This window comes from Tiliqua scincoides, chromosome 2, assembly GCF_035046505.1.
Source record: "Tiliqua scincoides isolate rTilSci1 chromosome 2, rTilSci1.hap2, whole genome shotgun sequence".
Taxonomy (NCBI): Eukaryota; Metazoa; Chordata; class Lepidosauria; order Squamata; family Scincidae; genus Tiliqua; species Tiliqua scincoides.
In genome coordinates, this window is record NC_089822.1 from 6,793,726 (window position 1) to 6,806,983 (window position 13,258).

Genomic DNA, 13,258 nt, shown 5'->3' on the forward strand with positions numbered 1-13,258 from the left:
AGCAGCACCTTGCTATTTTCCTACCTGGAGTCTCCACTCTCTGGTAATGGTAGGGGTTTACGCATACTTCATCCTTTTTAAGATTAAAAGCATATTCACAGTTTTCAATTGCCTTAAGTTCATGATGACTGTGAAGGTCAGGCCAGCGCCACAAACGGCAGTAAATAACGTGCGGTAATCCTTTACGGTGAGATACTTGCAGGCGGCCATCAAGAGACCTAAGGGAAGGAAAAATATTCCAAAATATTCAGAGACAGTTACAAGCAACATACATAGAGATGTTCAGAAATGTAGGGCTTGTAGCTGCCCCTGCCCCCAAAAGAGATGAAAGAAGACTACAATAGGACTTTATGTTCAAGGAGGCTTCAAGTAAGAAAAGGTAGTATCCTCATTATACACTACTTTCATTGGTATCAGAGTCAAGAGAATTCTCTGTGAAACTGTATATTAGAAACCACTGCGTATTTAAGTCTACACCACGCCTAAGCCCGCTTGCCAATAATACCTCCTTCACCACCCTCCATCTTACACTACCGCTCTAAGTAAATCTGTCATACAAGACTGCACAGAAGGTTACAGCAGTCAGAAATCCAAGTGATTAACATCCATTTACAACCTGATGCTTGCATCAGACACATATTATGCTTGCTTGCGGTTTCGTGATCAGTTTGCGTTCTTGTGTCCCTTGCTACCAGTTGAAAAGTTTTGCTAGTTTTAAGACAGACTGCCTAGGCCTACACAAATGTAGATGGTTTATGACTCATGGAATGGGAAAGACAAACCTCAGTACACGATGCAAGTAGAGGGTGACATGAAAAAACCATCAAAAGCCTAGACAAGCTGCTCATGCTAGATTTTATTATGTTTTTTAAAGTCTGAAGGCACATACCTGATCAACTAGTCAAGAGCAGTGTGCAAACTAATTATTGTCTTAAACACACACTTGATAAGAGATTTAAATGCCCCAATTCTGTTACATACCAGACCATGTGGTTGCATTCCTCCACCCCAAAGTTTCCCCTTTTAAGAAGCACTGATGTGGAGAGGGTTTTTCCAAAATTAAAATTTCACTGGTCAAAACATCAGCTGAGAACACTTAAGGCAAATCAGTTGTTTTAAAATGTTTTGCTGACTAAGAAGCATTTCCAATAAACAAGACCCTTGAAAGCCAAACCCTCCCACAAGATCTCTACGACGAGACACAGGGCAGAATATTCACCTGGTTTGTTCAGAGAAGCTGTAAAGGCCTGTTGTATCCCACTGATCTATCGTATTTGGTGTACTCAGTCCCCAAATTTCAGAGCAAGTGCTGTGTACAAAATTGAAAAAACAAAAACAAAAAGTTGATGTGAATATGGAAGCATGGTTATTCAAACTACCATGATGTAAGACATGGGGAAAATGTACAGAAAACTTCCTTCCAAATAGAAGATATTGCTTTTCAAAACACAAGTTATGGGGTGCTATATTTTCTATATGAAGGAGGCCAATAAAATGGAACATGTGATTCAAGGTAAAATGATGTTTCAAAAAGGTGAACAAGTTCTGCTGAATTTACACAATCAGCATATTTAAAATACACCTTAAAACAGGCAAAACCTCCTCAACCTGGCAGTACAGAGCCATTAGGGAATTTTCTTTGCAAGCATACTGAAAGTCACAAAACTAAAGCTAGGACCTTACGAATTTTAAAAGCCTATGGAAATCTCAGAGCGCGTTCAGAAGCCACTAACAGGGTATAAAGCCTGAACACGCAGGCATCCTGGACGCTGGCAAGGCCTTATGGCCTTGTCATAATCCCACATGAGAATTCAAGCAGTTCAGCTGAAGTTACAATGATGCCACATATAAACCCAAACGTTTCCCTGTAAACTGTAAAGATGGTTGCCATTTCACAGGAATCCCAACAAACAAGGCCATGTCATTTTAGGGACAATACTGCAATCAAACTTATCCCAGTGGCAGAAATGAGATGAAAACCACCTGTAGAGCAACCAACCAGTTACACAGAAACACTATAGCTTTGTATTCTTTGGCATACAGAACAGCAGCAATTGTTCTTTGGTTTTCCAGCTACCAGGAAGAATCATTGTGCATCTAAGAGAAGGACAATTAAGCAGCTACTGGGTATCTGTACTGAACTCCAGGTTAACATGTCTTGGTAATTCTTTGCCCAAAGACATCTATTAGAAAGCAAACCTGTCAAAACTTACCAAACAGAAGATGATCCAGTGAAGCTGCAACTGCACCTGTTCTATGTGCCTCATCCTTTGGGACCAACTAGCAATAAGCGATATGACAGCAGCAGTAATGTTTGCTATCATTCCTAGATAGCCAACAACCAAGAGGGCCAGCCAATTTATTTAGGTTAGATCCAAACTGTTCTTCCATGTTCCAAAAGGCTCTAGCATTTGCAGAACAGCTAACACAAGAAGCTTGAACAAGATAGCTCTAAATCCAAAATCCTCATGTTTGCAGCACAAGAAATACCTTGCAATCATGTTAAGGCTTCCATTAAAAAAGCTGCTTCAGGAATTTCATCTGTTTTTTCCCCTTCCTTAAACTTTTGCACGCTTGTGTAGACAACACAACTAGAGCGGCATTTTGAATGCCGAGAGCATTCCCAACAGCTATTTTTTCTCAAGAATACACCAGGAAGTGAGCCTACACCACCCATTTTGGAGGGGGGGGGAATGACAACCAATATGAGTCAGCTGCAGAAAACTATCAGTGCTCCAAGCTCTGCTGGAATTAGAATGGTCAAAAGGCATACAACCCGCTACCATCAAATATCCCATCAGACTCTGCTAGCAACAGTATCACTAACATCAGACAGATTTTACAAATTCACATCTTGCAAGAAAAAGTCATCAGGAGAATAGATTGTCTGTTCCTGCTCAAAGATTTTTATTACAAAAAACGTTGCACACATGAAGAGATGCATAATGTTTTTCTGCATGCATCCTACAGATGTTCCTTCTGAGAAAGGTAAACCCAAACCATATTTGATCATCTTGATTTAAAACCATTGTTAAGGACACTTCTGTGTTTCTGACCTTTCATTTTTTGCCATTATCCTCTTAAACTCTGGGTCAATGCAGACATAATAAATAGCCATGGTTAAGGGATATGGCATGGCTCACAGAATGAACACATGCAAGTCTACCTGCTCCAATTTGGTATTCATCAACTCTAATGGGGTGCTAGATTCCAATGCAAAACCCAGGCAGAGGAAGAGAGCATTCATGCACTGGAAAAAAGAGCAGAAGCCTGAGAATAAGTGCTACCATCCGCACTGGCCAACCCTACTAATAAGAACAGAATCTAACAAGAGCTTGTAGAATAAAGGCTGGGGGAGCAAACATGGGTTTCCCATTGCTCCGACTCTTGATCCAAGCCATCAAGCTCCTACCTCACTGAAGCAATCCAACGAAACCCCTGGAAATAAAATGAGGTTGTGGCACTCTCCTACGTTTCATTTAGGACCCAATCCTATTTCCTCCTAGTGGTGGTGCAGCAGTCAAAAATCTGCTGTAAAATGCTTCGTGATGACTTTGGAGTAAAGCGTGCCAGTGGGAAGGAGCTGTGGCTGCTGGCACTGGTGAGTACAGCGCCAAACAGTGCAGAGGTGGGCGGCACGGAGGCAAGGAGGGGGGCAGGATCAGCAGAGGCGGCCTACACTGAATCCTATTTCCTCCCCCCCCCCCAGCCTTCCCTTTCCACATGGGGCTTCTTGGACTTGCGTCAGTGCTTTCACTGGTGCCTATCTGAGTATCCCCATTGAGTAAGCTGGGGCTCAACACAGGATAAGGGAACAAATGTTCTCTTACATACCACACATATTGGCAACCTTCAGTCTCGAAAGACTGGTATCGCGTTCTGAAAGGTGGTTCTGGAACAGCGTCTAGTGTGGCTGAAAAGGCCAATCTGGGAGTGACAATCCCTTCCACACCGGGAGCAAGTGCAGTCTGTCTCCCTGGCTATGGGCCTTCCTTCTTTGCCTCTTTGCCTCAGACTGTTGGCCAAGTGTCTCTTCAAACTGGGAAAGGCCATGCTGCACAGCCTGCCTCCAAGCGGGCCGCTCAGAGGCCAGGGTTTCCCACCTGTTGAGGTCCACTCCTAAGGCCTTCAGATCCCTCTTGCAGATATCCTTGTATCGCAGCTGTGGTCTACCTGTAGGGCGCTTTCCTTGCACGAGTTCACCATACAGGAGATCCTTTGGGATCCGGCCATCATCCATTCTCATGACATGACCGAGCCAACGCAGGCGTCTGTTTCAGCAGTGCATACATGCTAGGGATTCCAGCACGTCCCAGGACTGTGTTGTTTGGAACTTTGTCCTGCCAGATGATGCCGAGAATGCGTCGGAGGCAGTGCATGTGGAAAGCGTTCAGTTTCCTCTCCTGTTGTGAGTGGAGAGTCCATGACTCGCTGCAGTACAGAAGTGTACTCAGGACGCAAGCTCTGTAGGCCTGGATCTTGGTATGTTCTGTCAGCTTCTTGTTGGACCAGACTCTCTTTGTGAGTCTGGAAAACGTGGTAGCTGCTTTACCGACGCGTTTGTTTAGCTCGGTATCGAGAGAAAGAGTGTCGGAGATCGTTGAGCCAAGGTACACAAAGTCATGGACATCCTCCAGTTCATGTGCAGAGATTGTAATGCAGGGAGGTGAGTCCACATCCTGAACCATGACCTGTGTTTTCTTTAAGCTGATCGTCAGTCCAAAATCTTGGCAGGCCTTGCTAAAACGATCCATGAGCTGCTGGAGATCTTTGGCAGAGTGGGCAGTGACAGCTGCATCGTCAGCAAAGAGGAAGTCACGCAGACATTTCAGCTGGACTTTGGATTTTGCTCTCAGTCTGGAGAGGTTGAAGAGCTTTCCGTCTGATCTGGTCCGGAGATAGATGCCTTCTGTTGCAGTTCCAAAGGCCTGCTTCAGCAGGACAGCGAAGAAAATCCCAAACAAGGTTGGTGCAAGAACACAGCCCTGCTTCACGCCACTTCGGATGTCAAAGGGGTCTGATGTGGAGCCATCGAAGACAACAGTGCCCTTCATGTCCTTGTGGAAGGATCTGATGATGCTGAGGAGCCTGGGTGGACATCCGATCTTGGGAAGAATCTTGAAGAGGCCATCCCTGCTGACCAGGTCGAAAGCCTTCATGAGATCTATGAAGGCTATAAGGAGTGGCTGTCGTTGTTCCCTGCATTTTTCCTGCAGTTGTCTAAGGGAGAATACCATAACAGTGGTGGACCTGTTGGCTCGGAATCCGCACTGCGATTCTGGATAGACACTCTCTGCAAGTACCTGGAGCCTCTTTAGTGCAACTCAGGCAAACAACTTTCCTACAACGCTAAGGAGAGAGATGCCACGGTAGTTGTTGCAGTCACCCGTCACCTTTGTTCTTGTACAGTGTGATGATGTTTGCATCCCTCATGTCTTGAGGTACTCCACCTTCTCTCCAGCAGAGACAGAGGATTTCATGCAGCTCAGTGACGATGATCTCTTTGCAGCACTTTAGGACTTCAGCAGGGATGCTGTCTTTTCCTGGTGCCTTGCCAAAGGCAAGGGAGTCCAGGACCACGTGAAGTTCTTCTAGGGTTGGTTCACTGTCAAGCTCCTCCAGCACAGGCAGGCACTCAGTGTTGTTCAGCGCTTCTTCGGTGACTACATTATCTCTGGAATATAGCTCAGAGTAGTGCTGCACCCAGCGTTCCATCTGCTGCGCCCGATCCTGGATGACCTCACCTGTTGCAGACTTCAGAGGGGCAGTTTTCTTCTGTGTTGGACCTAGGGCCTGCTTGATACCATCATACATCCCCTTGATGTTGCCCGTGTCAGCTGCTATCTGTATCTCGGAACAGAGCTGGAGCCAGTAGTCGTTAGCACATCTCCTGGCAGCCTGCTGGACTTTGCTGCGAGCAACTCGGAGGACCTGAGGCGATCTCCAGCCTGCACAAACCATGCACTGGCTACTGCTCGGGCCATGCAGCCCCACTGCACCAGCGCTGATAGGATTGACTGCCCATTTACTTTTTGGAAAGTTCTTATATACCCAGACCACAACAACACATCTTAAAATAGTCTCTTGTAGTTTGAGCCCAAAAAACCATGTCTCCCTATGGAAGAAGCTTGAATTTGTAAAGCACTGCTTCCCACCTGGGCCATGTTTCAGTCTCCAGAAACATTTTGAAAATTAGTATCTGCTGAGGCTGACAAACACCCAGTGGTGTTGCTAAGGGGTGTTGGCCTCACTGGATGACATGCACAGGGGAATGACACCACTACCCGCCAAAAAATTTTAAATACCACCATCATGTTACATATCAACTGATGTGTAATGCAATGAAACAAATAGTGTTGACATCTCTATTCTATCAAAGGTTATAGTAAAAAAAAAAACCAGTTGGGGTGGGATGATTGTACATCACCTGCACTGGACCAGAGGAGGTCTACCATGGGGTGATGTACTGGCCTTCTGAAATGGGTGACACAAACCCTAGTGTGGCCATTGCCAACATCGCCCATTAAGTAACAGCTTTCAGGAAGGCCATCCACCTTCCAGCAATGCCTTTATGATAAACTAACTTAGAGCGGCAGTTCCCGAACTGTGGGCCATATCCCACCAGTGGATTGCGAGCCACTTTTTGTAAGTCACAAAAAGGTTGCAGGCAGGTGCTGACTGGAACATTCTGGGATGCTATCTGACAAATGAAGTGGGTTCTGGTGCTATTGGGGAGCACTGACTTAAGAGGTTCCAGCTGCCAGAATCAATACATGTTTTTTTCTTACACAAATGTTCTTATTAACTGAGAATTTAAAATTCAAGTAATAAAGTTCACTACCAAACCAACAAACATGAAAACATAATCATTTGAACTAACTATTCATCAACTTTATATTTATAAAGCTATTTACATTAGAAACCCAAATCAAAATTCCTGCTTCAAAATAGCAAAGATGTCTTCAAAAACAGGAAATTTGAGAGGTATGTTTACATGCATGTTCTGTGAAGACCAACCCCCAAAATAAAATGTGATTAGAGAGGTGAGTGGGGGTAAGAAGAGCCCATTGATTCCTTCTGAAGTATCCAAATGATTTTCAGAGTCTGCATGACTTGCAGCAGGAGAACAAATTTGAGCTAACAAAAAGCAAGAGCTCCCCTCTTGCTCTACCCTGGACAATCATTTATGGAAAAAAAGCCAATTAGAGTTGGGTTTTTCATGTCAAAGTCACTGGTAGGTCATCATTAAACTTTTGTAACGTATTCAGTTGCACTGTCTTCTAGAAATCAAACACATGCACTCACAGTGGCAAGAGTGAATTACGAGGTACTTCTGAAAGTGGTGTGTGGCAAACTGGTGCAACATAAACCAGAATAATCTAGAGGTTGGTTTTGATTAAGGTCTGCCTGGCTCAAGGAATTGGTGTGCTTTTTTAAACCATAGTCATAATCCAGAAGATACAATTGGACATGTGCATAATGTGATGAGAAAACTGACTGGGGTACATGTATTTGATGTTTCAAAGCCCAAAAGGTATAAACTGCACACAACACAGGAATCTGCAGACTTAAGAGCAACACAAACTTTTCTTTAAATGCCAGAAATGTTTTTTTAAATACAAAGAAAAACCAACACCAAAGAGAGAGAAAATGTTTTATTGACCTCTTTGAAATACCATTAAGTATGAACAAACTGTAAGACTGAACAGATTATCAACCCATTTACCTATGGAAGTAGTGACAAACACATGGCAGCATAAGTCAAACCAATAGATCTAGTCAGTATCAAGAGGTAGAGCAACAGGGACTAGTCAGGTACAAACTACAAACAGGGACTAGTCAGGTACAAAATCCTGGGCTCTCAACTAGCCAGCCCAAGAGCCTCACTGGAACAGCCTCCCCCCATGAAGGCCCATCCCTAGCTACAAGAAGGAGGGAGGTAAAGATGAGGAGAGCTGAAGGGAAAAAAATTACCACAGAAAAAACACACAACTTCTTGAGCACAGAGCTCAAAAAAGACAGACCATTCCATCTGCAGAAATCTGTATCCATGGGGGATCCGGGAACAGATTCTTCATGGATACCAAGGGTCCACTGCATTTTCCCATAACTGGAAATCAATTCTGGAACATCACTAATTAATTTGTACATCATGTAAGTTGTCACATTATTTATTGCTTAATACATTTTCTCAGAGTGTATGACAGAGCTCAAATGATGGTTATTCAATGGTTTGGTCAAGTAGAATCACGAACTTGGGTATCAAGATGGACTAATATACAAGGAAATTAACAGATTATGATTACAACTGAAAACCTGCCACCAAATCACCTTGTCATACAGGTGGCTTCAGAGTCCATTTACCAAGCAAAGGGACAAAGAGTGCCAGATCACTCCAGGGTACCAGGCTTTGTAACCAATAATACAAGTAACATTAATAGCTGCATTGAAAATATTAAAGGGAAAGGTGCCCTCATTTAATAGTATCTGCCTGACAAGTTAATGGGTTGGTTTTTCTAGCACAGGATACAGCAAGTACAATTCAGAAAATATTGGCAAGCTACCAAGTGATAATAAAGACATTCCACAATAATCCTGTTGCTAATCAGGCTTTGAAGAAGTTATAAAATAAACAGGTGGCAGAAACTGCACTTTTATTGGCAGCAGAAACTGCATGCAGTTCTTATGGGCAGTAATCTGTACAGACACTTTGTAGCTGAGTCGCATTGGATGTGCTTCACTAAGATGGCACAGTAACCCAGATTTCTGTGAACTTTCAGAAGCAAATTTTTGACAATAAATTCTGTACTCTAGGAGCATAGTGGCTACTGAGAAACCTAAGGGCCCAATCCTACCCAAAGCTTCCAGCACTGGTACAGCCACAATACAGCCACGAGGTAAGGGAACAAATGTTTCCTTGCCTTGAGGAGGCTTCTGTGACTGCTTCCCCACTACAGGATGCAGCACACGCCCCATTGCCATGTCTGCCCCAGCAGTGGAAAACTGGACAGGATTGGGTCCTGAAGGAGATATATCAAGTCTTTCAAATGTTGCAGAGCTATTCCAATGCAAACATGTCTTTGCACAGGAGCCTGGGAAGGGGTGAAGGTGATCTTATTTTGCAAGGTTACGATTAAAATAAAAGGCAGCTCAGGCACACACAACACTTGCAGGTGGTGCTCACTTAGATCCCGGGACAGCCACTACTTCACCAGTAGCTATGTATCATTTTCAATAGCAGAAGCACTGAACACAAAGCCTGGAACAAAGAATACTGTATGTACTGTTAACTCATCCAGTCCTTCATGTATTGTATTTTAATACCATTAACAGCATCAAAGAGTAGCACCTATTATTTCCCTTCCTTTGTGGCAAGGACACTGTGGACATTACCCATTGTGTTTTCCATTCTGTGCTATTAGACCAGAGTTTTCAAGTTAAGGAATACCAGGTTTCTGCTTACAGAATATAATTTTTCTGGAGGCAAGTTGTTTTCCATAAAAAATAAAGATGTTATTAAAACATACAGCATATGTGCACATACACACACTTTTACCCAGGTTCACTGCCCTCATTTTTAATACATTTGTATAGGGCTAAAAGTTGATTAGACAGGTGAATTCAGGAATCTGAGGCCATTGCTACCTGTGTTTTCTGAATGTTTGATTCATGTATCTATAAAGCTAATCTGAATTAAGATTAGCTTTCAACGCAAAACTGCAGAAGAATGTGTCCCATTGTGTCCCCCCATAAACAGGAATATTTGAACTGTTTAAAGATCCTGAATTAGGTGTTGGGCTAGTACCTTCTTTTTATTTAAAATACAATACTACAAGAAACTACCACTTCCAAAGTTCTACCTTTTCATTACTGCGTGAATTGTGAAATCTTACTGTGCCACAATTTTTTCCACTAGAAGTGTACTTGCATCTTTAAAGTTGGAACATTGCTACAAGCAACAGCATATCTGGATTGAGAAAGTTACAAGCCAAATCTCTTATCAGGTCATTATTTAGACCAGGGGTGCTCAATAGGTGGATCGCGATCTACCGGTAGATCACGAGGCAAAATGAGTAGATCGCGGAGTGCCGACCCCCCCTTCAGGTGCCTATGGGAGGAAACGCCGGGAGTAAGCCCCATTGTACTCAATGGGGCTTACTCCTAGGTAAGTGTGGCTAGGATTGCAGCCTCACAGCCTAATCCTAGGCATGTCTACTCAGGAGTAAGTCCTGTTATACTCAGTGGGGCTCCAGGTACACCAACATACATTGTACACATAAATGTTATATGTTATGATGGCGCGAACATTGTAAAAAAAAACTCTGGTAGATCTCCGGGCCTTGCTGGGTTTCAAAGTAGCTCTCGAGCCAAAAAAGTGTGAGCACCCCTGATTTAGACCATAAATTACTTACCATAAATTATTAGTTCACTGAGGATGCAGTCCTAACCCCTTATGTCCATGCTTCCCAGAACGGACATAAGGGCAATGCAGCTCCGAGGTAAAGGAACAAACATTCCTTTACTTTGAGGAGGCCTCCATGAGCAACACCCAACTGCAGGATGCGGCACCTGTCCCATTGGCACCACTATGCCAGTGGTGGAAAGTACTGACATAAGGGGTTAGGATTGTACCCTTAGAGTCACAGGGAGCTCTACACATAGGGCACAATCCTAACCAACTTTCCAGCACTAACCTAGCCACAAGGTATGGTAACAAACATGCTCTTACCTTGAGGAGGCCTCCTTGATTGCCTCCCCACTGCAGGATGCAGTGCACACCACACTGGCACAGCTATGTCAGAGCGGGAAAGTTGGTTAGGATTGCGCCCTTAGTGTTTAATCTTAGTTACTGATCCAATACATGAAGTAAAATTACAGATTTTACTTACAAATGAGAAAATGGTAAAACCAATGGCAGTCTTTTTATATGAGATTTTAACTAAATATAAAATGGAGGGAAATTTTACTTGAATCTATATTTGTTCTGATGACCTGCGCAAATATGCCGCAGATACTCGCCTATAAGTCAACCCCACAGATAAGTCAAGGGCAAGTTTTGAACAGTCGTGGAATTTTCTATGACCCCACAGATAAGTCGGGGGTTAAACTTAGGGGGGTGTCTGACTATAGTTTTGTCTGATTTTACCCGAGGCCAGATCCTGAAAAATAACATACCACTAATTGTTACCTAAGAACTGTAGTCTCTGATTTATTAAAAACATAGTAAAAGATAAGAAATTTTTGTTCTTTTTTAAATTCTGGTCTTCACCACCTTTTTGTAAACACTATCAGAGTAAAGTGCACTGTAAATAACATACCAGTGGTTCCCAACCTGGTATTCATGTACTCCCAGGGACACTCAACAGGACCTTTAGGGGTACTTGAAAAAGAATGGAATAATGGCAGAAAAAGGCAGGTCAGGCTCCAGAATGCACAGCCTGGAAGGGAGGTAGCTAGTTGGCTGTGAAAGCCCCAGCAATAGCTAGTTTTTGGTCATCAATTCATGTATGAACCAGTGATTGAAAACCAGCACGTAAAAAAGCTGAAACATAATATAGAAAGTGATCTATCACCCAGAATGTCTCAGCACACTTCTGGTGCAAAACAGTGCAAAGGCAGAGTCTTCTGTTCTTCAAACAGATAAAAAGAGAAAATATGTGATGAATACATGAAGTCTGGGCTTTCATATGGAGGAGATAAGGGTTTGTCTTACTAATTACAAACATTATGCTAATAGGAACAATTTATGGAAATGGGCTGCCAAGGGATATGCAAGTGAAAAAGGTTGAACCGTAAATCAAATCCACCTTTAAGGTGTCTGGTGTGTTAAGCCAGAAGCTCTACATACAGCATATAACACATAACTGGGAGTGTGCAATTCAATTCACAGCAGAGAGATGCAGCTGCATATATTTGCAGCCCTTTTTACTCAGTAGACCCACTGCTTTCCATGGGTGCTATTCTTAAGTAATGGTGCACTGAATTGTAGCCTGGGAAGGAGGGTCCCATCTCGGTGTTTCAAAAAACAGAACTGCTTTGCAAGCATTTGCAAAGCAGAACCAGGCTGCAGCATAAGGAAGGAGATTAAAAGATTAACTTTGGCTGGAATTTCCCAGTTGCTGTAGAAACTCTCTGCCCTGCCTGCCTGGTGCCTGTCTGCTGCTTGAGAAACTTGGTGCCTGTCTGCTGCTTGAGAAAGGAAACTGTTCAGAGCTGAAAGGCTCTGCCCTCTGATTGACCCAGAGATAAGGTAGAGATAAGGCACATGATAATTGGAGCTTGATTACTTGGCAAAAATTTCACCTACTACATGAGTATCTACAGTAATCCTTTGTGTAAGTTGCTCAGGCAACTGCCAAGTTCTATGCCTAATAAAGGTCCTCTGTCTGTCTGTCTGTCTACTGATCCAATAAACTGCTTTCACTTTCATCAAAATTAAGAAATAATATCTTGTAATTATGAATACTACATGAATACTACATAATTTTTTTGCTGTATGGCACATCATACAAAGACATGGAATATCTGCTTAGAATGAAATCAAAGAAACCCTCTTTGAGATAGCATCAGTCAAGTCCTTATATTAGACCATATACTCAAGTGACTAGAAATCCAGTCTAGGTTACCAAGTGCATTGTGGCAGGTTGCTAGGTCACCAAGAAATTTCACTGTGGCACTTAATATTTTGTACAATAATTAATTTTTCAAGTTATTATGATAGTAAAACATGAATAGCATGACTGAGTCATTCAACCAATCATCTGTACCAATGAAACCAAAAGGCAAATTCTTTTTTAAGCAGCATCTGTGATTGTGTGCACCACTGCATATGCAACTGCAAAGCTGGGAGAAAAATATTGCTGAGGGCCAGATAAAATCTTGTGGAAGGTTAGATGTGGTTCCCAGGTCATAGTTTGGAGAACCCTGCTCTAACTGATCAGGTAACAGAGCTGACTATTATAAGCATTTCTAAAAAGTGACTGTGGCAAACATGATCTTAAAAGCAATATTCTGCCCCCCCCCCAAAAGGAGCTCTCTTCTAAGATGGGATGTGCTACCATATATGCATGTATAAACTTAAACAAGAAAATGTGCTTCTCATTTCAGAACTGATTAACCATGCATGAGTAAAAATCATCATTTCATCCACTAAGATTTGTTTAGTCAGGTGACAGCCCTAGTTACGACAAGTTTAGTCTATGATGTAGCACTAACATTTTGAATCTCTAGATCTTGTTGTCAACGTATCTTCAATGGC

The 13,258-nt window shown here is 42.8% G+C and overlaps 1 protein-coding gene across 5 annotated transcripts in view; it reads right to left on the minus strand.

Annotated features, from left to right (window-relative positions):
• The window catches only part of SMAD2 (SMAD family member 2), a 53,936-nt gene that overhangs the window by 13,440 nt on the left and 27,238 nt on the right, over positions 1 to 13,258 (minus strand). For 4 of the 5 annotated variants that reach the window (XM_066613948.1, XM_066613950.1, XM_066613949.1 and 1 more), the window contains exons 3-4: positions 1,220 to 1,309; positions 25 to 218 (exon numbers count right to left, since the gene is read on the minus strand). In XM_066613948.1, coding sequence (XP_066470045.1) covers positions 25 to 218; positions 1,220 to 1,309 — 284 coding nt within the window. The remainder of the gene's footprint in view (positions 1 to 24; positions 219 to 1,219; positions 1,310 to 13,258) is intronic. The other variant, XM_066613952.1, reaches the window with a different exon arrangement.